Source organism: Trichomycterus rosablanca, chromosome 4 (genome assembly GCF_030014385.1).
Source record: "Trichomycterus rosablanca isolate fTriRos1 chromosome 4, fTriRos1.hap1, whole genome shotgun sequence".
Classification (NCBI taxonomy): Eukaryota; Metazoa; Chordata; class Actinopteri; order Siluriformes; family Trichomycteridae; genus Trichomycterus; species Trichomycterus rosablanca.
This window is the reverse complement of record NC_085991.1, coordinates 44,756,428-44,783,932: the sequence shown is the minus strand read 5'-3', so window position 1 is coordinate 44,783,932 and position 27,505 is coordinate 44,756,428. Positions and strand designations below refer to the sequence as shown.

General features: G+C 37.7%; 1 protein-coding gene across 1 annotated transcript; it reads left to right on the top strand.

Moving 5' to 3' along the window:
• The first annotated feature begins 303 nt into the window (after positions 1-303).
• Positions 304-25,955, top strand: LOC134311954 (Fc receptor-like protein 5). The gene is made up of 16 exons (XM_062993606.1): positions 304-416; positions 3,328-3,446; positions 3,681-3,950; positions 5,596-5,868; positions 12,203-12,475; positions 13,007-13,279; positions 13,422-13,694; positions 13,784-14,098; positions 19,014-19,292; positions 19,737-19,982; positions 20,077-20,187; positions 21,806-21,898; positions 22,054-22,104; positions 24,076-24,153; positions 24,318-24,379; positions 25,386-25,955. The coding sequence occupies exons 1-15, from the start codon at positions 304-306 to the stop codon at positions 24,374-24,376; spliced, it is 2,826 nt and encodes a 941-aa protein (XP_062849676.1). The 3' UTR covers positions 24,377-24,379; positions 25,386-25,955.
• Positions 25,956-27,505: the final 1,550 nt, after the last annotated feature.

The window sequence follows — 27,505 nt, the reverse complement described above, 5'->3', positions numbered from 1 at the left end:
ATCTAGCTCTTTGTACAGACTTGATCCAATTCTTGTTGATGGAGTATTAAGAGTAGGGGGCAGATTAAGTAAATTAGCCTTACTAGAAGAAACAAAGCATCCTGCAATTCTGCCAAAGCATAGCCACGTCTCCAAACTTATTCTTCGGTTCATACATGAAAAGGTGGTTCATGCTGGGAGAAACAACATGCTTTCCACACTTCGGCGTCGATATTGGCTACCTCATGCCAACTCTGCAGCACGAACCATTATTAAAGAATGCATTGTATGCCAACGCCAGCGCCAAAAACCAGGTGAACAAAGATGGCCGACCTCCCATCTGACAGAATAGCTGTGGATGTTCCTCCCTTTACAAATGTAGGAATTGATTACTTTGGCCCAATAGAGGTAAAAAGAAATCGGGCAATATGTGAAAGGTATGGGGTTCTATTCACCTGTTTAACCTGTCGTGCAGTATATCTAGAAATGGCATACTCTCTAAATACAGACTCCTGCATTAATGCGATTCAAAGATTTATCCTATGTCAAGGAAATTAGATCAGATAATGGAACCAATTTTGTAAGTTCTAACCGTGAATTGAAACAAGCTGTAAATGAGCTAAACTAAAGCAAAATACAAAGGTCACTTATGCAAGATTGAATTAAATGGGTTTTTAACCCCCCTCATGGAGCCCATCATGATGGAGTTTGGGAACGGTTGATTTAGCAGGTGAAGAATGTGCTTTGTTCAGCCGTGCATTGTAATGTGCTAGATAATGTGCTACTGACTGGCCAGGCATCCATGCAGATGGAGTTGGCTGTGCCTGAGGGAAGAGGGTTGAATGGATTCCTCACTGTTGCTGCAATTGCAGTTGCAGCCTCTGCTGTATGTTTAAGGTACCTGCATGATGGCTGGTTGATTCATGAATAGAGATGTGTGTCTATCCATGCATAATACTGCTCTTTGTGAGACCCTGTCTCTGTCAGGTGAAAACAATGTAGCTGTGGTTTTGCTTTTAATAGCTCTATGTACGTTTCACAGTAAAGGAGGATAAAATGTGTGATTAATGACCACAGCTTCCTGTTCATGTCACAGAGTTCCTCAAATAAAAGAAACAAGTTCACACACTGCAAACTGCATCAGTAGGTGAATTATATTAAACCTCTGTAATCTCTCCATCTAACTTTCCCCTGAATGGCAACCATGGGGGAAAGCCATTTCTAATTTCTAATGAAATACAACCCCAAATCAGAAAAAGTTGAGACAGTATGAGGCAGTATGGAAAATACAAATAAAAAAACATGCAGTGTTTCATTTCATTGCAGGTAGTATGAACCCAAGATAATCACTTGTTTGGCTGGTCAACTTGATTTAATATGTTAATAAACATTTATTCCTGCATTTCACTCTTAAGCTCTCTCAAAAGATTTTAAGAAACCATCACTCCAGATGTACATAACATTTAAATGTTACTGTGGGTGTGCCAGGGTCTTTTGAGATAATCTTGGACCCTTAACACTACCTGTGCTTGGTGATAATAGTTGTTTTCTGGTCTGCTCAGACATTTCTCTTGTCTTTACACTGAACAGTTAAAATAAAATAAAATTGGCCTTTTTAAGCATCAAAGCCACCATTCATAGACTAATTAAAGTCATGTGAGGTTTGGACAGGTGAGTCTAATTTCTTATCTATCATAGGTTAGTCTATTTTGCAAACAGAATTAAGGACATTGATCACGGCCTGGCATTGTTTTCAATTTTGTTTCCCTTGTAACTGCCAGGGTTTTATCTGGTAATTTTTGTTTCTTGTTCCTTTCTTAACTAAACACTTCATTTCAGGAGAAATTTTTCATGTTGTAAAATGAGGAGTCTCTTATTAACTTATTAAAAAACTGTTCCTTAAAACAAAGACATGAAAACTTCATATGCAACATTATGATGAATACTTAAATATGTACGTTTTCTTGTTTTAATTATTTGGCCACAGCATTGCTAGCATGTTTCATTTCAGTTTACTATGGTTTAGACTCCCTTGACATTTTATTATATATAATATAATCACATATAGAATTGAATGCATGCAACACACTTTAAAGTGTTGGAACAGAGGCGTGTTTACCATGGTGTTTCATTACTTTGTCTATTAAAGACTTGAACTGTCATTAATGGGAAATCATTTGTTGCAGTTTTGCATGTGGAAATTTTGCCTATGCTTGCTTCATACAAAACTTCAACTGTGGTCACCAGTGTCTGATTCTCCTCCTCATAATGCACCATAATTTTTAATAGGAGACAGATCTGGACTGCAGGCAGGCCAGTCAAGCAGACACACTATGAATTATGCTGTCTCATAATATGTTTCACTAGAATCCCAATACACGCCTCTCAGTGGTACATTCTCACATATGCAAGTCACCCATGCTGTGGACAGTGATGGTTCTTTTAATATTTGGCATTAAGAACATGATGTCTTTTTATCTAAAAAAAAAAAAAGACATCCTCTACACAGCACACGCACCCACAATCTTACACCAACTTTGAATATTTTTAAATTATCTGTATTATTCAGGTGGTGTGATGTAGTTCCTTTTTGCTGACTTGTCAAATTTACTAAATCATTTCATCTCAACTCAAAACCTAAAACTTGCCACTCAGGTGGCGCAGCGGTAAAGACACGCGCTGCAACCAGAGCTGAGATCTCGAATACATCGTATCGAATCTCAGCTCTGCCTTGCCGGCTGAGGCTGAGCGGCCACATGAACAAAGATTGGCCTGTTGTTCAGATGGGTGGGACTAAGCTGGATAGGGTCTCTCTCTGTCAGACTAGTGCAGTTGCGACGTCTGCTGGCTGATTAAGAGGCGCCTGAACAGAGATGAGGAAGGAGTGCTCTTAGGGTGTGTCTCTCCGTGCACAACGCTAGGTGACACAACACTCGTCAATGTGTGGGTGATAAGATGCATGTGGCTTGAGGCCCACGTGTCAGAGGGGGCGTGGGTTAGCTTTGATCTCCTCTGTCAGAGCAGAGGTCGGCATAGGCGGAAAGAAAACATGATGCAATTGGGCAATTGGACGCGCTAAAGGGGGAGAAAAAGGGGAGAAAATGCATAAAAAAAACATACAAAAAACCACAAAATCTATTGTTTTAATATTTTTATTGTAGAAATAAATGATTTACATAATTTTCTCTGTTTTTTCTCTTAGTGCTGATTTTACTTGTCCAAGTACAAAAATCTGAAGGTAATGTTTAAAGATTACTCTTAATGTTGTGTACATGATTAGTTATATTGAAGTAATGTGTGTTGATTATGATGCAGAATTTGAGCTTTTTACAGCTGCTGTGTTTACAGAGGTGCTTATGCTGGTTCCTACTGTTCAGCCTGCTGTATCACAAATAATCTTGTGGAAAGTCTTCTTGAAGAGGGGGTTGGAGGAAAAAACATGGTTTTGAATGTTCAAAAAGATCGTGGTTAGGTGTCCACATACTTCTAAGCATATAGTTAAGGCCATACCTAATTCATGGCCGTGAAATGAGCATTTTCCTGTATAATGCAATTTGCTGTGAAATTCATTTGCTTAGACCTAGACTCCGATTTTGACTTTGTAGTTTTTACCACTTCATATTATCAACAATAAATGTGTTGTAATGTTTATAACATGTAGAACTGTTTTGTAATCACATGTATTTGGTGTAACTGTACAGAGAGACCAAACGCTGTTCTGAAGCTGCTGCCTGGTGGACGAATATTCAGAGGAGAACAAGTCACTTTCACATGTGAAATACAAGACACAAGCAAGGACTGGAAGTACAACTGGTTTATAAATGGTCGCAAGCTTTTCTCTGCTGTTGAGAACAGAGAATATTCATTTGTTGCTAGAGAGCATGACAGTGGTAACTACAGCTGCAGTGGACAGAGAGAAATTCACTCCCCGAACTCAGAGATCAGTAATACTGTTACACTGACTGTATCAGGTGAGTGTGTTCATCTCTTCTACACACACATATTCACTTCAGCATCACATCACTACATTCATCACATAACATGATCATTATTTTAAAATAGAATCTTATAGAACAAAGTTAGCACTATTTCTAATTAAGCAAGTTTTATATTGCTTTGTGATCTTTTAGGTGGCACAGTGGAATATTCCGCTAGAACACCCCAGTTCGAATCTCGGCTCTGCTACCAGTCAGAGGGCATAATTGGCAGTGCCTGAAGCAGACAAAAATTGTCCACCGTGTCTGCTGGGAGGGAAAATGACTGGACTAAGTAGGTGGGGTTTTCAAACACTGTGCAAGCACCCTGGTTAGCAGACTGAGGTGCCTGTGCAGAAAGTGGATTAGCCTCACGTGTGAATCCACCTATGCACAGGCGTAAAGAAGGGGTCTGCTAGGACTGTGCATGCGTTGGAGGGTGTGTGAGCAGCAATATACCCTCCTCTGGTGCAATAGGGATCCACACCAGTGAAAGACAGATTGACTACGCTAAATTGGGAGACAATGGGAGACAATGCATAAATAAATAGAAAAAAATAAGCATCTTTTACTGCTTTCTTTATCCACAGGATCAGAAAAACAATACAGTAAAGCTTTTAGATGCTTGTTTTGGAGCAGTTGTATTACAAATTACTACAGAAATAGTTGGGACAGTATGGAAAATACAACAACAAAAAAAAGATCTAGTGTTTCTTACTTTGACTTTTATTTCACAGCAGACAGTATGAACCCAAGATATTTAATCTTTTACCTGAACATCCTCATTTAATTTGTTAATATGCATCCATTCCTGCATCTCAGACCTGCAACACATTCCAAAAAAGCCAATTTAGGGCAAGCAATGAGATAAAAAATAACTTACTAAGCAATAATGTGATTTCAAACCTGTGATGTAAACAGGTGATTGTTATCATGATTTGTTATCATTAATGCAAAAAAGTTTACTTAGCAATTGTGAAAAGATTAGACAGAAAATTTTGTGGAAACGTAATAAAAAATTAACGTTTTCTACCACAAAACATTTAACATTTTAGAAACCTTTTAGTAATCTTTAATTTGTATATTAAAAAAATAGGAATAAGGAACCAGATTATATGTTTGTTAATATGTGAGATTAAGAATAACTATATATTAACCACAACCTTATTATCATGAAATAATAAATTACACACAAATCACACAACAACAATATATAAATACAGCTGTGTGTGCTAACATTAGGGGACCCCTGACCTGATTACATCTTTAATTGCCTTTTTTAAATTTAGAATAAATATTGATTTAATCTAAAGGGAGGTGCACTTGCCAAATTATGCATGTGGACAAGAATTATTATTATTTATTTATTTTATTATTTATTTATTTTAATTATTTTAACATAATGAAAAGATTTTACACCAATTACGGGTAATTAAAGGTTAAAAACAATACAGTGCGGCTCCCTAGAGTTTTTAGAAATCTTAATTTTTAACATCATTTATTAATATTTATTTATAACCACTTCATCCAGATCAGGGTTTAGTTTAATTTTACACTATAACATTTTTAATAAACGCTACAGACACAAAGCATCAGTTGAAGATGAGAAATATATATTGTAATATCTTTATTATTTCAACAGCAAAACCCAAACCAACTGTGACTGGAGTTCCTCAGAGCTTCATCTACACTGGAGAAGCTGTTACTCTGTACTGTGAGCTGCAGGAGCCGCAGTCTACTGAATGGACATTTAACTGGTACAAAATAATTCAGAACCAACTGACACCAGTAACTCCAAACACCAACCCACTCAGTGTAAAGACCACTAATGCAGGAGAAACAGAGTACCAGTGTATAGCACGCAGGAGAAACTACAACTCAGAGTTCAGTGATAGAATCACAATTACAGTTAAAGGTATGACATGTTTTCTATTTTTTCTTTACAGCTAAAAAGTTAGAAGTGCATTGAAGAAACAACACCTCAGTTTAATGTTGTTGTTTTATATTAATGTTAAATGATTAAATGATTTATAATATGTAATGAAACCCAAACCCCTAAGAACTCATGCATTTTTGCACCTTTTTTCAATCTTATATTGCTGCTTTTATTGTTTTTTGTCTGTGTTGTCGTGTGTAGTTTTTCTTGTTGCTGTTGTTTTTTTCTTTTTTATAAGATTCATTTATGTTGGGAAGTACCACACAGTATTTCGTTGTACCATATACAATGACAAATAAAGTTTCTATTCTATTCTATTCTATTCTATTCTATTCTATTCTATTCTATTCTATTCTAATACTTTGTTGCAGTAATTAAGTATTTGTTGGAGTATCTGTATTTTATTTGAGTATAAACAATTTTCGGCAACTTTTACTTTTACTCCATTACATTTTATAAAGAAAATGTAGTGGAGAAAATTAATATTTTTACTCCGATACATTTGCCATATGCAAATTCGTTACTCATTCTTGTTGTACAAATAAAACAACAAGAAATGTGGTAGCTAAATGATGTAAGACAGTCATATCCAAAGTCCAGCCCTGTTTTAAAATTTATTATTTATGGCCCGCCAGCACAATCAAACAGAATAAATTAATCATACAAATTTAACATGCAATTTCTTCTTTTACCTTATGGTGGCAGCATCACTGTGTAACTGTTACTGAGTGGTTACAGAGTTCTCGCGTAATTTTACGTTAGATCGGTGGTTAAGCACATTATTGCACAAATGCAAACAAACGTTTTCTAAAATCAATCTAAGTGAAAGTTTCTTCATACTGGATTTAAGTGGATTTATGTTTACCCAAAGATATGGAAAAATTGGCATTTCAGAACAGAACCTTAGGAAACACATTGATGTAAGTTAAAAAAGATTAACAAATTAAAGCCTCAGCGTCATAGTTTTTTATTTCTTATAATTAGCATCAAGATTGTTTAGATATCCAGCTAACATTTAAAATTACATCTGAACCACAGATATAATGTTTCACTAAATTTTATTGGAATTCATTTAGTGCAAAACTCATGAAGACACGTCCATCATTTGCCTACAAATATTTCTTCAACAATCGTCTGACTTTTTTTTTTTTCTTCAACTTTTCCAACTTTTCATGGATGATTTTTCAGCGAACGGTTCAAATTGACATATGTTAGAAATTGTGTTTTCTTAAAATAACTGTTACAAGTTATGAATAAATACACGGAGACGTAGCTGCATGAACAGGCTGCTGTATTCCACAAAACATAACGTAAAACTCCCGAAACCCCCCACAACAACAGGGAGGCTTCCTGTGTCATAATGTCAGCCATGGCTTGCACTTTAGAACAGGCGTTCATGTTTCCCGAGCTTGCCTATAGCATGAATCGGCTCCAGTATGTGTGGAATGGATTTGAATCAACATTTCAGAATGGAGGGACTTTGGAATGATAAGTGCCTGACCTTTAAACAGTGTGCCATTTTGTATGCGAGTTCGTCTTTGCATGACCAGAAGTCCCTTATGTCCAGGCTTAAGTCGTCCTTGTGCTCAGGCCAGCCATCCAGAATAACTTTCTTTATGTGTTGCAGTTGTGCGTCATGTTCCATGTGGGCTCTGATGCTATGGAGGCGCTGATCAGTCACATTGAGGTAGTCTGACTGTATGACATGCTCCAAGTCATGCTGCTCCTGCTCCATGGCACAGATAATGTTCCTGGCGTGCAGGTGTTGATTGAGTAGCAGGTGCTGTGGCCCTGCTCAGCATGTCACTAAGATACATTTCTGGGCCTTTCTGGGCTTGTATACTAAGATTATACCAAGATTGTAGTTCTGTAGGGCCAGGAGCATGCACTGCAGGTGCTTTGGCGCATGTAGCAGTGGCTTACTGAAAATGGCTATCAGAGGTTTGTGGTCAGTCTCTGCTGTGACCTTTGACCATACAGGTAATGGAGAAAGCGTTGGCATGCAAACACAATGCTAAGGCATTCCTTCTCAATTTGCACGTAATTCTGCTTTGAGGACGAGAGAGCCCTGGACGCATATGCAACCGTCCGCCCTTCCTGCATAAGGCAACACCCAAGGCCGAGTTGGCTCGCATCGCTCTGTATTGTCACAGGTTTAGACTCATCATAGTATTGCAGGACTGGGGCCGACGTGACTAGATGCTTTATTTCTTGTATCGCTCTGTCATGTTTTGGTAACCAGTGCCAGACTGTGTCTTTGTCTGTTAGTCTCCTCAACAGCTCACACAGCTCTGACAACCCCGGCAGGAATCTGGCAAGATTGACAAATCCCACAAACCGTTGCACTGCATTAGCATCTGAAGGTGTGGGCATGTCCACTACTGCTTTTATTTTCTCTGGGTCTGCCATTAAGCCCTCTGCTGACAGTATGTGACCATGAAAGCGGACTGCTGATACCTTGAACTGGAATTTCTTTGCAGAGTCTCAGTTTAACCTCCCTGCAGCGGTTCATGAGGGCAAGTAGCTTGACATTGTGATCCTGGCATGCCTCTAACTCTGAATCGCCACATCAGATGACTAGGATGTCATTCGTGATAGGTTCTACTCCATTGAGGCCTGCCAATAATTCATGCTGCTTTCTCTGGTACACCTCTGGAGCGACGGAAACGCCAAAGGGGAGCTTGAGCCAGCGCATTCTTCCCCATGGTGTCTAGAAGGTGGTCATGCGGCTACTTTCCTCATCAAACCTGCACTGGAGAAAAGCGTCACGTGCAGCCACCAATGTGAAAACTTTGGCTTTGGGGAGTTTGTATAGAACATCCTCCAAAGTGGGCATAATGTAGTGTGATGGACGAAGGGCAGTGTTAAGATGCTTTGGGTCAATACAAAGTCGCAACTTATTTGGTTTCTTAACGATCACCATATTGCTGATCCAGTCCATGGGTCCCGTCACTGGAGCTATGTGACCGTCAGCCTGGTACTGATCAAGCTGTGCCTTGACAGCGGCCTTCATGGCTACTGGGATATTCCTAGGGGCGCATTGCATTGGCTTCACAGATTCATCCAATTCAAAGTGTACGTCACCAGGGACCGATTCTATTGGGCCTAAAACACATCCCGGTACCTAGACAGCATCTCCTCCGTTTAAAGTAATGAGTTGTTAGAATATGTGGTGGTAGACGACAAGGCATGTAGGCTGGCTGGAATTATGAACCTTTAAAAAACGATTAAAAACCCACCTTTTTACTAAACACTTAGGCTGACGTACTTATTTACTAACATTTTGTTCCATTCTTTTCCATAAAAAAAAAAAAAAAAAAAAAAAAAAAAAAAAGACACTTTGGTTCTAACAGGTTTTAGCAGATTTGTGTTCTTTGACTGTTGTTTTCCTAAACTTGAGAAATGAAATGTTCACTATAGAAGCACTTCTGTAAGTCGCTCTGGATAAGAGCGTCTGCTGAATGCTGAAAATGTAAATGTAAATGTAAATGAACCGAACAAGGCCTAAGCGTTCACATGTGGACCCTGAGAGGAGTGGCAGTTGATCTGTCTTGACTATTTTAAACTCCAATTTGTGCGTTTTGTCATGGATGGTACATGCTGTTGAAAACAGCCCGAGTGAGGGCATCAGCTGTCCGGAATATAGCTTCAGTTTTGTGTTACTTGGCAGTAATGGGATTTTGGGAGCGAGTCTCATTTTATCTTTGATGCTCATTACATCACTTGTAGCACCAGTGTCTAGCTGGCGTAGCTGAGATTTATGCTGGATTTGCAATTTGACTTACCACATTTTCCCTTTTGCCCGCATCGAGCCGATGTGCTCTGTGGTATACAGCTCATCGCTCACAGTGTCATTGGTATTCAGCTGAATGTCATCAATCGTATGTAATTTACTCTCTGCCTGTTTCCTTTTGCTTTTCAAGCAGACTCTAGCAAAAAGATTGCTGGTGCCGCATGTCTTACATTGTTTGCCGAATGCAGGGCAGTGTTCCCTCCCAGACGCATGGTTGGTGCCACAGTAACGGCCCTGAACAGTTGTGATATTTACGGCTGACGGCTGTTTGGTGGACTGCTGGCGCACTGCATTTACACAGTCCTGAGATGGTGCATCGTGAATCATTGATCTCAGTCTCTAGTCAGTTAATTCTGCCATTCTACATGCATCAATAGCACTATTTAGTATGAGCTGGCGCTCCCTTAACCGGTGTCTATGTGTATTTTCGTCTGCAATGCCAAGCACTATTTTGTCTCTAATTGAGTCGTCTTTGAGCCACCGTACTCACATGTAGCTGCCTTTTCACGTAACCGTGTCACAAAACTGTCAATTTGTTCGCCTTCTTCCTGTTTGCAACAGCCAAAGTTGTACCGTTCATATATGACATTCTTTGCCGGCTTAAAATACTCCTCGAGGGCGCCTAGAATAGCCTTTGTATTGGCGTGTTGCTCTGCCGTCAGTGTCAGGTTGTGCTTGTAAATGTGGCGGCATTCAGCGCCCATTACAGTTCTCAGCGTTGCTGCTTGCACCACCTCAGACTTTTCTAGTAGCTCAGTAGCTAAAGCATTATCTTCAAACTCTGCACGAAATATCTCACAATTACTACGCATGTCCCCTGTTAGTTTCATCGGCGCGGGTGGAGGTATGTTGCCAACAGCCATCGCTTGTCGGTTGGACCAAGAGAATTTAGTAGCGCTTCGGAGACAGACAAATTCGTCATATAGTTTCCAACTGACAGAGAAGATTTAGTTGTAGCATTTACGTGTACTTCTACTTTTAATACTTAAGTACATTTAATATTAAAAATTACTTCAAGACTTTTACCCAAGTAATATTCTAAAAGTTGACTTTTACTTCTATCAAATTAAATTTCTGGTACGATACTTGTTACTCAAGTATGGCTTTCAGGTACTTCATACACCACTGGATTTTATTATATATTTTTAAATTAAATACTTTAACCCTTGTGTTCTGTTGACAATGACTTTACTGACTTGTTCTTTGGGGTCCCAGAGACCCCTGTGTTGTGTGGTCAAGATAAAATTACATTAATTTGCATTACATTCAATTCAAAATTAACCAAATTTAAACTAAAAGTTATATTTAGGAAAAACAATAAACAAGCAATTGGAGTTCTTCATTATTCAGTCAAGTCTGTGATAAAGTCTAATCATTAAAACAGTTCAGTCGACAAAAAGAGGTTAAACTTCATTGCACTGCTTAACTAAGGGCAAAATTAGGGGCATTAATCTAAGTTTAAGTTCAAAGTTTTTAGCAGTATTTTTTTTTTATTTGACCAAATCTGCAGAGTCTAAAATATACTTAATAAAATGATAGTTTTGTTGTAAACAATTTGTTCTATAATGTAATTGAATCGTGTGGCATGGCCTCCAAAGTTCCTGTTAATGAGTTATTAGTCCAGTTATTTAACTTTAGCTGGTGACGTTGGTGCTATTTAACTGAACCAAAGCATTACAATGGAAAAATTTTGGAAACATCTGCACAAACATTTCTCCTTTAGTAAAAAGAACATTAAACATTCAGAACAATCAGAGGTAAATCAAGAAACATAAAAAGTCATGTCTGCCAGAAATTTAGAAAAATACAGTTGACGTTTTCCATAGTTAAGCATCCTTTAGATTGTTATGTGCTGTACAAGAAACAAGCCACTTTTACTGTTTTTTCTTTGTCCCTGTGACCAGTAACAGGCTTTACTAGAACCTTTAGGAGTTGATTTAGAAGCAGGGGCTTCTTTTCTGCACAGCAGGAACTAAACCTATCTGGACAGTGCCACCTGTGTTTCAGCAGCTTCTAAATAATAGCAGAACAGTTTTGGTGATTCTTGGATTACATTTGATCATCCAGACAAGTTTTAGCCTGACACTTGGTTGGATAAACACTTATAGGTTGGCCTCATGCAAACCAAACCAAGACTGCTAAAAGAATTACTGGCCTTAATGTAACATGTACAGGAAGATTTTTGGAATATATTGGACAGTGATACCACTGTCATATTATCATTAATAAATGTTGCCCTGTATTTTAAGTTTAAGTTAGCATGGGAAGATAGCACTTCAGCATTATACACTGAAGGGTTATACACTGAACACAAACTTAAAACAGTTATCAAGAACAACTTAATTGTGTTGGTTATACAAAGGTTTTTTTAAATATTTTTACTGTCCCACCATTTTTGTAATTTTCTTTGTAATTATACTTAATTATAATGATTATATAGAGCTCACATTACCACAGCAGGGCAAATTTAAAACATGTAGAACTGTTTTGTAATTACATTTATTTGTTATAACTGTACAGAGAGACCAAAAGCTGTTCTGAACCTGCTGCCTGGTGAACAAATATTCAGTGGAGAACAAGTCAAACTCACATGTGAAATACAAGAAGACACAAACAAGGACTGGAAGTACAACTGGTTTAAAAATGATCATGAACTTTCCTCTGCTGTTGAGAACAGAGAATATTCATTCACTGCTACAGAGTGGTACAGTGGTAGCTACACCTGCAGTGGACAGAGTAAAATTCACTCCCAGAACTCAGAGATCAGTAATACTGTTACACTGACTGTATCAGGTGAGTGTGTACATCTCTTCTACACACACATATTCATTTCAGCATCACATCACTACATTCATCACAAACCATGATCATTATTTTAAACATCAAATGATGTTTGTGGACCAAATTTTTTTTATTTTTCAATTTTAATATAATGAAAAATTTTACACCAATTAAAGGTAAAAACACCAATACAGTGTGTCTCCTAAAAGTTTTTTCAATTTTTTCGAAACCTTCATTAAGATTATATATCATAATTTATTATTATTTAATAATCACATTTTTACTAAACGCTACAGACACTGAATCTGACTGAATAATGAGGGAGCATCCAATGCTTGCTAAGTGGTGAATACAATCCCAGCATTCAGTGCAGCTAAACTTTTTTTCACCAAAAAATGACAAATATGGTGGACAATGCAGAACATTTACAGAACATTCTTCTCTCCAGGATTACACGATTTGATGTAGACGTTCCTCTCTGTAGAAGTGATAACTGTGGTAAAGATTTCACATCCTGCACTGTGTGTTTATCTTCTCCAGCAGTGAAGCCTAAACCTAAACTCACATCCAACCTTAATAGAGCAGCACTAACAGGAAACTCAGTGACTCTGTACTGTGAGCTGGATCCACAGTCTGCTGGATGGAAGTTTTACTGGTTTAAACACACACAGAACCATCAGACTGAAACTACAACACACAGCTACACCATCAGCTCAGTTAGTGTTTCTGATGTGGGTCAGTACCAGTGCAGAGCTGGGCGAGGAAACCCAGTCTACTATACACACTACAGTGATGTACTCGGGGTAAATGTTACTGGTGAGTGACATTCATGCCTGCAAATACTAAAGCATTATGTTCACTACATTATTACATATCACTTAAATAGAATATGTAGTACAGCTCTAATTGTTGTGTATGTGTGTTGGTTTTAATAACAAACTCTTAAATATTTTTGCAGAGAGTCCTAAAGCTGTGGTGACCATAAATCCTGATAATCAGGTGTTTAGTGGAGAAACTGTCACTTTCAGATGTGACATACAGAGAGGAGGAGATGCTGAGTGGACATACAGCTGGTATAAAACTGGTGGATTTAACCCAGTGAGAACAACACAGGAGTTCAGTGTCAGATCTGTTATTTACTCTGATGGGGGTAAATACACCTGCAGAGGTGAGAGGAAAAGTGACTCAGAGAACTCAGAGATCAGTGATACTGTTATACTGACTGTATCAGGTGAGTGATTGTTTTGATTTTTATTGCAAAAAGGTTAATATTGAGAAAATAAATCACAGATATGATATTTTGTATTTCCTGTGTAACAGAGCGACAACAGCCGGTACTGAATGTATCTGTACAGAACTGGCTGACTGAAGGAGACTCAGTGACTCTAAGCTGTGAGGTTCGAGGTTCCACTACAGGCTGGATATTCAGCTGGTACAAAGTGATTCAATACAGAGGAGGCTTCATTAGAAGAGAAGACTTAGTTCTCCTCTCAGACAGCAGCAGAGGAGCTGGAGGCTCGTACACTCTCAGTCCTGCTGTTCTCAATCACACAGGGGTTTATGTATGTAGAGCAGAGAGAGGAGAACCAGCCTATCACACACAGTACAGCCAACCACAACCACTGTGGATCACTGGTAAAAATCTAACAATAAAAGAGCTCATTTAAAGTGTAACACACTTATTTTTCAAAAGTATGTGGACACGTTTTATTTATTGAGTTTAGCTGTTTCAGCCACAGCCATTGCTAACGTAAAAATCAACTATATAAAATAAATTGTATGCCTTTTAACATTGTGGCAACAGTTTGGGGAAGGCCTTGTCCTGTTCCTGTGTAATTGTGTCCCTGTGTACAGAGCAAGGTTCAGACATTATCTTTGGTTCAATGTTGCAGTGAAAGAACTTTAGTCGCTCTGATCTCAAAATGAATTGGAACATTAATTGCAAAACAGGACTTCACATTAATGTCTGGACTCATAAATGCTCTTTTGACTAAATAAGCACAAATTCCTACAGACACACTCTAAAATTGTGTGCAAATCCCTTCCTGAAGAGTGGAGTCTGTATTAGCCACTGAGAGGATCGGTACCTACATTTTCTTGTCTATGATTTAAAATAGATTTCTAACAGGCTCTAACAGTTCAAGTGTCCACAAACTTTTTGTTAGCTGGTGTATGTGCATCTTAATTAAAATCAGAGTTTTTATTTACTTGTTAAAATGTACACTCATCATTCACTTTATTAGGAACCTGTCTTGAATGTGAGTTCATTTGCAATTTTTTGACCTACACCTACTGCATAGATGCACTGTGTGGGTATCAAATCAAATCAAACTCAAATCAAATCACTTTGTCACGTCACATTAACACAGGTGTGAAAGGTGAGTGAAATGCTTAGGTGCTCAGTCCCTCACAGTTCCAATACACATTAATTACAAAAAATATACACATTAACTTACATAAAAACTGTAGCTCAAAAAATTGCAAATGAAATCACGTTGAAGACAGGTTCCTAATAAAGTGAATGATGAGTGTACATTTTAACAAGTAAATAAAAACTCTGATTTTAATTAAGATGCACATATACACAGATCAGCCATAACATTAAAACCACCTCCTTTTTTCTACTCACTGTCCATTTTATCAGCTCCACTTACCATATAGAAGCACTTTGTAGTTCTACAATTACTGATTGTAGTCCATCTGTTTCTCTGCATGCTTTGTTAGCCCCCTTTCATGCTGTTCTTCAATGGTCAGGACCCCCACAGGACCACCACAGAGCAGGTATTAAGTGGGTGCACTGCAGTGACACTGACATGTTGGTGGTGTGTTAGTGTGTGTTGTGCTGGTATGAGTGGATCAGACACAGCAGCGCTGCTGGAGTTTTAAAATACCATGTCCACTCACTGTCCACTCTATTAGACACTCCTACCTAGTTGGTCCACCTTGTCGATGTAAAGTCAGAGACGATCGCTCATCTATTGCTGCTGTTTGAGTTGGTCATTATCTAGACCTTCATCAGTGGTCACAGGATGCTGCCCACAGGGCGCTGTTGGCTGGATATATTTTTGTTTGGTGGACTATTCTCAGTTCAGCAGTGACAGTGAGGTGTTTACAAACTCCATCAACATTGCTGTGTCTGATCCACTCATACCAGCACAACACACACTAACAAACCACCACCATGTCAGTGTCACTGCAGTGCTGAGAATGATCCACCACCTAAATAATACCTGATCTGTGGTGGTCCTGTGAGAGTCCTGACCATTGAAGAACAGCATTAAAGCGAGCTAACAAAGCATGCAGAGAAACTGATGGACTACAGTCAGTAACTGTAGTACTACAAAGTGCTTCTCTATGGTAAGTGGAACTGATAAAATGGACAATGTGTGTGTAGAAACAAGGAGGTGGTTTTAATGTTATGGCTGATCTTTTACTGACTGTAGTCTGTTTATTGCTTGGTACCATCCATCAGTGGAAAGGTAGCCAATATATGAACCCCACAGAACAGATGTTCTTTGAGTGTTTGACTGTTCTCAGCACTGCAATGAAACAAACAATGTAGTGACATGTAAATGTGTGTTGTACTGATATAAATGTATCAAGTGCAGCAGTGTTGTTGGGATTTTTAAACATGTCATTGTAAATACAGCTAGAAATGTGAAGCTCCAACCAAAAATATAAAGCCAACAGCATCATGAGATCAAAAAGTGTCCACTGATAAAAGATTAAAGGAGGATTAACATGCACTGTGCATAAAAGATATAGTTAACTGTCTCTAACTGAACCCCTAATAAGTCTTAATATATTATGTGTTCCTAATAAAAAAGCAAGTAAGTGTCAACAGTTAATAAAAATCTCAACAGCGCGGCTACACCTGATGCTCTCATGCCAGAACACGGTGCTGAGAATGGTCCACCACCCAATTATATACAGCTTGTGGGTCCCTATAGGGGTCCATTATGATTAATGAATGGACTAGAGCAGGGGTCGGCAACCTTTTTTGTACTCTGTGCCAATAAAAAAAAAATAAAAAAATTGAAAATGAAGTACTTAGTGTGCCATGAAATACATTGGTCATATAACACAAACAGTTGATGTGTATGTGACATAAACCAATTAATCAGCTAATTAAACTTACATGTCAGTGTGATCCTTGTCCCTGACTTTCTCTGCAAAGATGATCTATCTGTGGTGTATATGGGGTGACTTTGAGCTGAACACAGTTCTCAGAGTGGTCTGCAGTAAGCCTGCTTCATGAGGGGTTGAGGATGGAATTCATGTGTGAGAAGATCTGCTCACACAGATATGTTGATCCAAAGACTGACAGCATCGCCAAAGCAACCTTTTTCAAACAGTCATATTTTTCTGGCAGTGATGTCCAACACATGAACAGGGACTGTGCATTTTCTTTAGATGTTTCAAGTGAAGTCCGCAGTTCACAGAACTTCATTGTCCACAGAGATGAGCTCTGAAAGTCAATCAGCTGCATTTCAAAATCATCAATGCCTATCCATTGGAAAATTGACAAGTCCATGTCTTTCACACTACGTTTGTCTGGATGAATGAGAAAGGAAAACATTGGTCCATGTGTCTGGAAATCTTAGAATCTCCTGGCAAATTCCAACTGAAGTTCTCTCAAATACATGGAAATGTTGACTGTTGTGACTGAATTTCGAGTAAAGATCTCTCTCAAGTGTTTGCAATAGTGAAATGTCCCCTTTTCTATATCTTCTGCAAAAACCTTAAGCTTGGATGTGAATGACTTCCATGTTTCAAACAGCCCCATGACTGTTTGTCCAGCTCCCTGCATGCAAACATTGAGTTCATTCAAGTGTGATGCAATATCAGTCAAAAACATAAGTTTCTCAAGCCATCGGACATCTTCCAGCTCTGGGTAATTCTGGTCCTTGTCAATAAGAAATGCTTTGATCAATGCAGTTCACAAAACTCTCAAGCACTTTTCCACTACTCAGCCACCGGACACTGGAGTAAAGCAGGATGTCTTTGTATGCACATTCCATTTCATTAAGCAGTGCTTGGAACTGCCTGTGAGTTAAGGCAGAGCGAGCTCGCAGAAAATTCACAATTTTCACAACCGTTGCCATCACTGTTAAGATCAGAATTCGACATATTTGCACACAGATTTTCCTGGTGTATTATGCAGTGAAATTTAAGAACAGGGTGCCCAATTTTGTCTTCAATTATTTTGACGAATCCTTTTTGCTTTCTCACCATTGTGGGGGCGCCATCAGTGGTGATTGCAAAGATTTTTCCAATATCAACGGCAATCCTTTCAAAATATTCAACAAAGGTTTTAGCCAAGTCCTCACCTTTTGTGGTGCCATACATGGGTTTTAAACAGCATAACTCCTCTCATACTCCAACAGAGTCACAGAATCTGGCCACAACTGCCAAACGAGGCAAATCATTAATATCCACGCTTTCATCAAGCGCAACGCTAAACACAGCGCAGTCCTTCAGTCTGGTCACCTGCTGCTCCCTGATATTACCCACGATATCTGTGATACGACGCTCAACTGTTCTTGCTGAAACAGGCACGTTAATCCTAGCAATGATAGTGTCTTTGTTCGGCAAACCGTCAAACAAATCACTTGCTGCACAAAAGGCTTCTTTAATATATTCTCCATCAGTAAATGGCTTTCCACGTTTAGCAATGCACTGAGCTATCTTGTAACTTGCAAGTGTGGCATAACTTTTACCATGGCTTAAATTTTGAAGAACACTCGTCTGTTTATAGTACCTTGAAATTGCTCGTTTGATTGATTCGGTTTTTTGAGCATCATCCTTAAATGAGCTTTGGTGCTTTGTCTCAAAATGACGGCGCACACTTGATGTGCGACAAACGACGCTTTCACAGCATATGGCACATACAGCCTGGTCTTTTTGTTGAATAAATCCATACAAATCTGTCCAGTCTTGTTGAAATGAACGAACATCCACTTTTGCGCGTTTAGCAGCCATATTATACTAAAGTTCGCATTGAAAGCCGACTCACTCCGACACCTTGATTACCTTTAACAAGCATAAATCACTCCACCTTAATTGGCCATAGGAGGAGGTGGCGAATGGAGTTAAGGTGGAGTAATTTTTGCTGGGTAAAGTTAATTTATGCTTTTTAAGGTTAATCAAGGGGTAGGGAACGAGGCATAAAGTGTAGGGACGGATCCAACTAATAACTCGCAGCCATGCACATAAAATACACTTTTTTACTCTTACCAATGAGCGTGCCAGGCAAACGTGTGCCTTAGGTTGCCGATCCCTGGACTAGAGTCTGTTGACAAGGTATACAGAGTATCAGGTAAGCTACAGTTAGTATTTTTACACCCCCATAGCGAATAAATGTGTAGCTTATGAAATCACCAATGAAGGTATATAACTACAGCTTTGTTACTAACTGCAGAATTTGTTGTTTTATGTATTTTTATATTTAATCTCTAGAGCTGAGAATGTTAAATATTTCTAGCACTTGTATATGATTCTCATTTCAGTTTTCTGCTTTATCAAAGTAATTTTTCTTTTTGTGTTTAAGGTGAATCTGGTTCAGTGTCACTGATCATCAGTCCCAACAGAACTCAACATTTCACTGCTGAATCTCTCTCACTGAGCTGTAAAGGACAGAGAGACTCTACTGGATGGAGAGTGAGACGATACAGAGAGAGTAAAGAAGTGTCAGACTGTTTATCAGGTGTGGGATCAGCTCCTGGATCTACATGCAGCATCAGCTTTCTCTATATGTCTAACACTGGAGTGTACTGGTGTCAGTCTGAATCTGGAGGCAGCAGTAATCCTGTCAACATCACAGTGCACTGTGAGTCTGTATGTGGTGTGTTTATTGTCAAGCACGAAGTAAATGCTCAATCAGAGAATATTAACAGCAGAGAAAACTATTTAAGATTGTTCCTGGTTTATGCTCATATTAAACATGTGTGACCTAAATACAGCATCACTAATGCACAGTTTTTTTTTCTTAAGCTAAATTTAAAATTTGAGTCTGACACCCCAATTTAAAGTCACATATTAATCTAATACCTGTATTGTATATAAAGGCAAACACAGAGAATGAAGAAAAAAATTAAATTCAGTTCAAGGTTCAATTATCTGTAGACATTGTTATTAACTCTTTTTTGGTATTATTAAATGTAAATGTTTGTTACACACACAAACCCTTAGTAAATCAGGGTCATAGTGTAATATAGCTGTCAGTTTGTTGTAATTAAAATTATATAACTGCTTTACATTTTCTCTGTTCTAGATGGTGATGTGATCCTGGACAGTCCTGTCCATCCTGTGATTGAGGGACATTCTCTGACCTTACACTGTTTATATGGTGCAACAAGGCCTGTAAACCTCCAAGCTGATTTCTATAAAGATGATTTAGTCCTCAAGAACCAGACAGAAAAGATGATCATCCACAGTGTATCAAAGTCAGATGAAGGTTTCTATCACTGTAAACACCCAGAGGAAGGAGAGTCACCAAAAAGCTGGATCTCAGTACGAGGTAAAAAGTTAATTTTATGTTACTTAGTTCATGTTAAATAGAACAGTTTTAATGTGCAGTGATTTATTTACATTCACATCTCTTGTTTTTTCAGGCTCAGGTTCTGGATCCAGTGGTTTAATTATAGGAATTGCTGTGGGACTGAGTTTGTTCTTGTTGTTCATCATCTTAATGATTCTGCTGTTCTGCTACAAAACCAAGAAAGGTCTGATCATGCATTAAGCTAAATTTTATGTGAAATAATCAAAACTTTTTTGATACAAAGAATAAAACATATTATACACTATATGGACAAAAGTATTGGGACACCTCTTCTAATTTTTAAAGTAATGTGTTTCAGCCACAACAATAGCTAACAGTTATAATAAATCTTTAAAGTTATTTAAAGGAAATTATATGAGTCTAACTTTGCAGCAACAGTTTAGGAAAGGCCCTTTCCTGTTTCAGCATGACTGTACCTCTGTGCACAAAGCAAGTTCTATCAAGACATGAAGAAAAGCACAGCTTAAAGAAACTCCAGTGGCCTGAACAGAGCCACTAACAGCTTTGACATAAACTGGCTTTCTCTAAATTAAGGCTTTCTTGACTAACATCAGTGTCCAGCCATACAAATACTCTTTTGACTGAATGGACACAAATTCCCACAGATATACATCAAAGTCTTGTGAGAAGCCTTCTAAGAGGAGTGTACAAGATCACATAGAGGTCACTCTATATTAATACCATTTGTAGAAAAATGGGATGTCCAACAAGCTCGTGGTCAGGTGTCCAAATACTTTTGGCCATAAAGTGTAATGTGAATGACATGAGTATTAGTACATTACCAGGTATAACATCACTGATAGCTGCAAAATAAGCAAACATAGATTACTTTTAGGTATTATAATGCTGGGCGCTCAGGTGGCGCAGCGGTACAATACGTTAGCACACTAGACCTGGGATTTCAAATACATTGTATCTAATCTCAGCTCTGCCATCCAGCGGCTGCATGAAGAACAATTGGCTGTTGTTCACAGGATTAGGGACAAGCTGGATCATGGGTCCTCATAACTGGTGCAATTACGACCTCTGCTGGCTGATTGATGGCGCCTGCTCAGGGCTGAGGAATAATGCTGATCAGGGTGTGGCTCTCTGTGTACAGTGCTGATTGGTATATATGAACTCGACTCATGCAGGTGAAAAATGCAGTCTGTACTGAACATGCGTCAGAGGGGGCGTGTGTCAGTTGAGAAGCGTCCTCAGTCAGTGGTGAAGGGTTGAATCAGTGGATCAGTGGAGGATGCAATCAGGGTAATTGGACACGACTAGATTAAGGGAGAAAATTGGGGGAAAAGGGTAAAATATATATATATATATATATATATATATATGCTGGAAACCCTGGGTTTTAGTCATGTGGTTGTAGTATCATTAAAAAAGAAATGTATATACCTTGTGGACTGGCCTGAAGCACAAATTAAAGATGAACATTAATATGAGCCAACTATGGTCACACTATGGTAAGGTCTGATCCCTAACCACATAATATTGCACTACATAGTATATCAGATTTGTTTGTCATTAATTCCTTTCATTTTCATTTCTTACCACAGCAGTTTTCACTAGCTTATTATTGTGATGCTTCACATATACAAAGTGTTTCATATTCGTTTATACTCTGATCCTGTTCCTTGGATCTGTGTTCCTGATTCATACTCCTAGTCCTGTTGCTAGTTCCCATGTCCTGTTCCTGTGTTTTGTGTGTATTGCTCTTCCTAGATTGATCGTTACATGTAAACCAAGGTGTTATAATTTTTGACTGGAGATAAAATCTGTCTCTGCAGGAAAGCAGCAGAACACCAGTGAGAGATCAGACCAAAACCAAAGCCAGTCCAGAGATGAGGGCTCTCAGTCAGGATACACACCACTTCAAGCTGGTCTGACAATGACTTACTTATAAGTATAATTTAATGCAAAACTGTGTTCTTAAAAATATGCTACAAATTGCTTTAGTTTATTTAAATAAATTCAATCAATTCGTTCCACTAGCACAACTGACTTTGAGTGTTAATCTTTAATCTGTTTTCTGTAGGAACTGAACATGTTTATGACGATGTGAAGCCAAAGCCTAACAGTGACACAGGTAACTTTATTTACAATATGTACAACCTCTAGGAGACTTACATGTACATGCACATCAACTCTACATTAAATTGCAGAAATCTCTATAGTTATTAACACACTCCACTCAGTGATCAGAAAATGCAGCAGCTGGACCCAGCAATGCCATTTACTCACAGGTCATCAAGAAAAACAAGAGAACAAATAAAGTCCACATACATATATATATATTTTTTTTTATAAAGACAACAACAGGGAATGTATTGCTTTTAAGACCTGTGGCTAATATTCCTGTCTGACAACAAGCAAAGTACTTCACAAAAACAGAGACTCCAAATATAGTAGCAGTGATGTGTTAGTGAAGGGAGCACAGCTTTCATACCTGTTTTCCATATATTATTATTTTTGTTTATGCATTTTCTCCAATTTTTCCTCCCGATTTAGCGCGTCCACGTGGGTAGCAGCAGTATGCATTTTTTTACCTGCACTTTGACGAGTGCGCATGCAAATCAGCACTGTGTACGGAGAGACACACCCTGATCAAAGCACTTTTTTCCTCGTCTCTGTACAGGTGCCATCAATCAGCCAGCAGAGGTCATAATTGCATTATTATGAGAGAGAGAGACCCTATCTGGCTTTAATCCTACCCCTATATGAACAACAAGCCAATCGTTGTTCATGTGGCTGCTCAGCCAAGCCGGCAGGCAGAGCTGAGACTCGATATGATGTATTCGAGATCCCAGCTCTGGCGTTCAGCGTGTGTTTACACCTTAAGCTCAAAACCTTTTTTGCTCACACCACTGTGTGTCAGTGCAGAGTTGATATAGAATGCTTCTACTCTCTATCCTGATCTTTGTAATGTTTATTCTCAGCCCTGGTTTGACTTTACTCACTTCTCTGCAGAGCTTTATGTGGCTCTGTGGCCAAGAGAGATTAACTATCTAGCTTACGTTAGCTCACTAACTTCATAAACTTGTACATAAACTCCTGCCTAAATTTACTACCACTGTTTCCTAAAGAATGTGTTTACATCTGTGTTTTCTATATTTTTTATTTATTGTTGTGTGCCCCCTTTGAGCCAATAACAGCCTCCACTCTTCTGGAAGAGACTTTAACAAGACTTGAGTGTGTACCTGTGGGAATATGTGCCCATTCAGTCAAGGGATCATTTGTAGGGTCAAGTGAGAGGCTGACTTGGAGTCAACATTCCAGTTAATCTCAACCGTGTATAATGGAGTTTAGATCAGGTCACACCAAACTAATCAAACCATGTCTGTATGAAAATCACACAGTTCATTTAACAGTGAAGTTAATTCCATTTGTAACTGAGATAAGTGCAAATTCACTTTTTATAAACACTGACACACTAACTTTTCCATTTGCATTTCTTTATAGTCTAGGCTTTATCCCTAAAAAATAAATATAAACTGATAATAAATCAACAATAAATAAACTATACATTTTATTTAATGTTAGCTACATAGTGCACTACATGTGTACAGTGTAATTGTACTAGGTTTGTAGGTATGTATGTTTGTTTGTTTATTAGGTTTTTCACTTGCATGTCTTTGGATTGTGGGAGGAAACCGGAGCACCTGGAGGAAACCCACAGACATGGGGAGAACATGCAAACTCCACACAGAAAGAACCTGGACCGCCCCACCTGGGGATCGAACCCAGGACCTTCTTGCTGTGAGGCGACAGTGCTACACACTTAGCCACCATGCCGCCCAGTACTCGATGTAAAACACACTAAGTTGTTCATATGCTGGAAATTGAATAATATCATGCTATGAATAAGATACATGTGCATTCCCAGCATATACTGTACATTTCTATGTTTTACATAAAAGTTAATTAACACTATTGTGGTAAAAACACAGTGTTTAATGTATCCATGAGTGTGGATGAATAGTTTGCTGAAAATCTTAAGATGAGCAGTGTGAATAGAACAGTTTTGTTACAGATATTTGTTATTTCTCTGCTATTACAGATGCGGATGCTGGACCCAGTGACCTGACTTACATCGAGCTTGATCTGAAACCAAAGAAAAAAGCAAAGAAAAAAGAAGGTAAAACTAAATATGAAAATGAACTGCTGTTAAAACTCACTGTGTAATATATCATGGAGAACATGATTTCTGATTTCTTGGTTTAATTGCCTGTTTTACATTATTATAATATTTCATGATTTTCTTGTAAGGGTCTTATGAATGTTATTCTCTTTTTTATTTAGTTTTCAAAGATAAGGACAATGAGGATGAAACTGTGTACTCAATGCTGAAGGCCAACTAAGAGGTAAGAATAATGACAAAGCTCAGAGTAATAGTTAGGATCCAAAAGCAACTTTAAGATTAATCAAATTACAAATCTCAACTAATGGTTACCAGTAAACTGAAGCTAAAATGTATAATACACTGATCAGCCATAACATTAAAACCACCTCCTTGTTTCTACACACACTGTCCATTTTATCAACTCCACTTACCATATAGAAGCACTTTGTAGTTCCACAATTACTGATCTGTTTTTCTGTATACTTTGTCAGTCCCCTTTCATGCTGTTGGTCAGGACTCTCCCAGGACCACTGAGTAGGTATTATTTGGGTGGTAGATCATTCTCAGCACTGCAGTGACACTGACATGGTGGTGGTGTGTTAGTGTGTGTTGTGCTGGTATGAGTGGATAAGACACAGCAGTGCTGCTGGAGTTTTTAAACACCTCACTGTCACTGCTGGGCTGAGAATAGTCCACCAACCAAAAATATCCAGCCTAGCAATAGATGAGCGATCATCTCTGACTTTACATTTACAAGGTGGACCAACTAGGTAGGAGTGTTATAATAGAGTGGACAGTGAGTGGACACAGTATTTAAAAACTCCAGCAGCGCTGCTGTGTCTGATCCACTCATACCAGCACAACACCACCACCATGTCATTGTCACTGCAGTGTTGAGAATGATCCACCACTCAAATAACACCTACTCTGTGGTGGTCCTGACCATTGAAGAACATGGTTAAAGGGGGCTAAAAATTATGTAGAGAAACAGATGGACTACAGTCAATAATTGTAGGACTTCAAAGTGCTTCTATATGGTAAGTGGAGCTGATAAGATTGACAGTGAGTGTAGAAACAAGGAGGTGGTTTTAATTATTATGGCTGATCAGTGTATGTCATTGTTAAAGCTGTACTTCTTTTTGGTTTGAGGAAATTAGAGACTCCTTGTGGGGAAACTGGAGGGACACAATTTGTAGAAGAACATTTTGTAATTTTATTTTTGTATTTATCTTGCTTGTTGTTTAAAGCACTGGACAAGAGAATCAAATCTTGATAGAAGACACAAGAAAGATTTATTGATTTTTTCTCTTTTGTTTTTGTTTGTTGTTTTTCCTGCTAAAAGCTTATTTTCTTCTTTATTATTTACTCTCAAAAATATTAAAAATGTAACTGATATTTGTTCACCTTGATACTGCTGTTATAATGTGGTAATACTTTATAATGCTGTTATTATAGCTAAAAGCTGCTGTTAACTTGCAATCAGACTACCAGGTCTCTCCTGTGTAGATGTTTTTATCAGTTTAAAACATACTGTATTAAAAACAGTTTTTAATTACTTTTTCATTACTTTTATTTGTATATAAGGAGATGTCTAAATTAAGAGATGAATGTCATATTTTTCTACCAGTTAAAAGGCTCAGAACAGTGCTGCCCCCTTTTACCTAATTAACCCTTTCTAACTAATAACATACATAAACATTACTCAAAAACCTTTCTAAATGTTGTACAACATTGTATTTTATCATGAATACTGTATTTTATGCTTCGTTGTTTGTTTTATTATCTCCTGAGAACAGTTTAACTATTACAATACAATGATGGACTTAACTTTTTATTTTTTGTTGTATTAACAAAAAAGTGTAGTTTTAAAAATGATTTAAATATATTTCAAGCATTTGTCAAATATTAAAAAAAAATATTTGATTTTATGATTTTATTTTTGTTTGACCTGTGTGACTGTACAGCTACAGTATGAAACTGTTGTATATTTAGGGATTTAGTGATGACCTCTCTGGCAGAAATAAATTACTGCAACCAAAACCCATTTGTAACATCAGCTGTGGCATGAGCTGTAGCAGTGCTTAAAAAAGTAATCAGTCCCCAACGCTCATTTGAGATGTTTCAACTTGACTACAAACTGAGTAAAGAGCAAAAAACTAAATTACATCTGAAATCTATACAATCCACATAACACCAGTGCACTTTAAAATAGTTTTAATTCAGGTAATGTCAGGTCAATTAGGGTGTGGTGAACAACAAAAAAACAAATTTGGCCCCCCCTCAACAAATTTCATTTATTTATATATACTGTATATATATACTGTGTATATATATATATATATATATATATATATATACTGTATATATATTATGGCAAGCCAAACAGGAAATATATAGCAAATGCTGATATATATGGAATGAAACTTGATATATATATAATGAAACTCGATATATATATAAAGAAACTCGATATATATATAATGAAACTCGATATATATATAATGAAACCTGATATATATATAATGAAACTCGATATATATATAATGAAACTCGATATATATATAATGAAACCTGATATATATATAATGAAACTCGATATATATATAATAAAACTCGATATATATATAAAGAAACTCAATATATATATATAATGAAACCTGATATATATATAATGAAACCTGATATATATATATAATGAAACTTGATATACTGTATATATATAATTAAACTTGATATATATAATGAAACTTGATATATATATACTGAAACCTGATATATATATAATGAAACTCGATATATATATATAATGAAACTAGATATATATATATAATGAAACTTGATATATATATAATGAAACTTGAATTAAACCAGGGCAGGCCCTAGGACCCCCGATTTTCTCACTGGAAATCGGAAATATACGCGCACGCGCGTGCATGCGCTTACATGCTTATATTATTGTTTAGACAGTGTAAATCAAACACAAGTGTTAAAAAAGTAATAATAACGACGCGTCCTGTTGTTCTGACTTTTGTGTTTGTATTAGTGACGTGCACATATTTGCTCTATTTGCAAAAAATAAAATAAACAATGTGGGGAAGCGATTTTCATACTGGACGTTGTAACGTTGTCATGTAAGTTATAGGGTTGCCAACCGTCCCCTAAAATACAGAATCGTTCCTTATTTGGAAACTAAACGTCGCGTTCCGTATTGACCTGAAACGGGACACGCTTTGTTCTGTATTTTTATCAATGGGAGAGAAATGCCACAGATTAGACTGAGACAGGGCGATATGTATGAAACAGAAGGAAACTGCTGCTGTCGTGGGAATAAGAAAGCGTCTGGTTATTATTTTAAGTAGTATTTAAG

Coding starts and splice junctions, on each gene's coding strand:
- LOC134311954 (XM_062993606.1), top strand. CDS start 304: ATGGCCGACCTCCCATCTGACAGAATAGCTGTGGATGTTCCTCCCTTT. Junction 3,951..5,595: donor TGTTACACTGACTGTATCAG/GTGAGTGTGTTC, acceptor TTATTTCAACAG/CAAAACCCAAACCAACTGTG. Junction 24,154..24,317: donor AAAAGCAAAGAAAAAAGAAG/GTAAAACTAAAT, acceptor TTTTTTATTTAG/TTTTCAAAGATAAGGACAAT.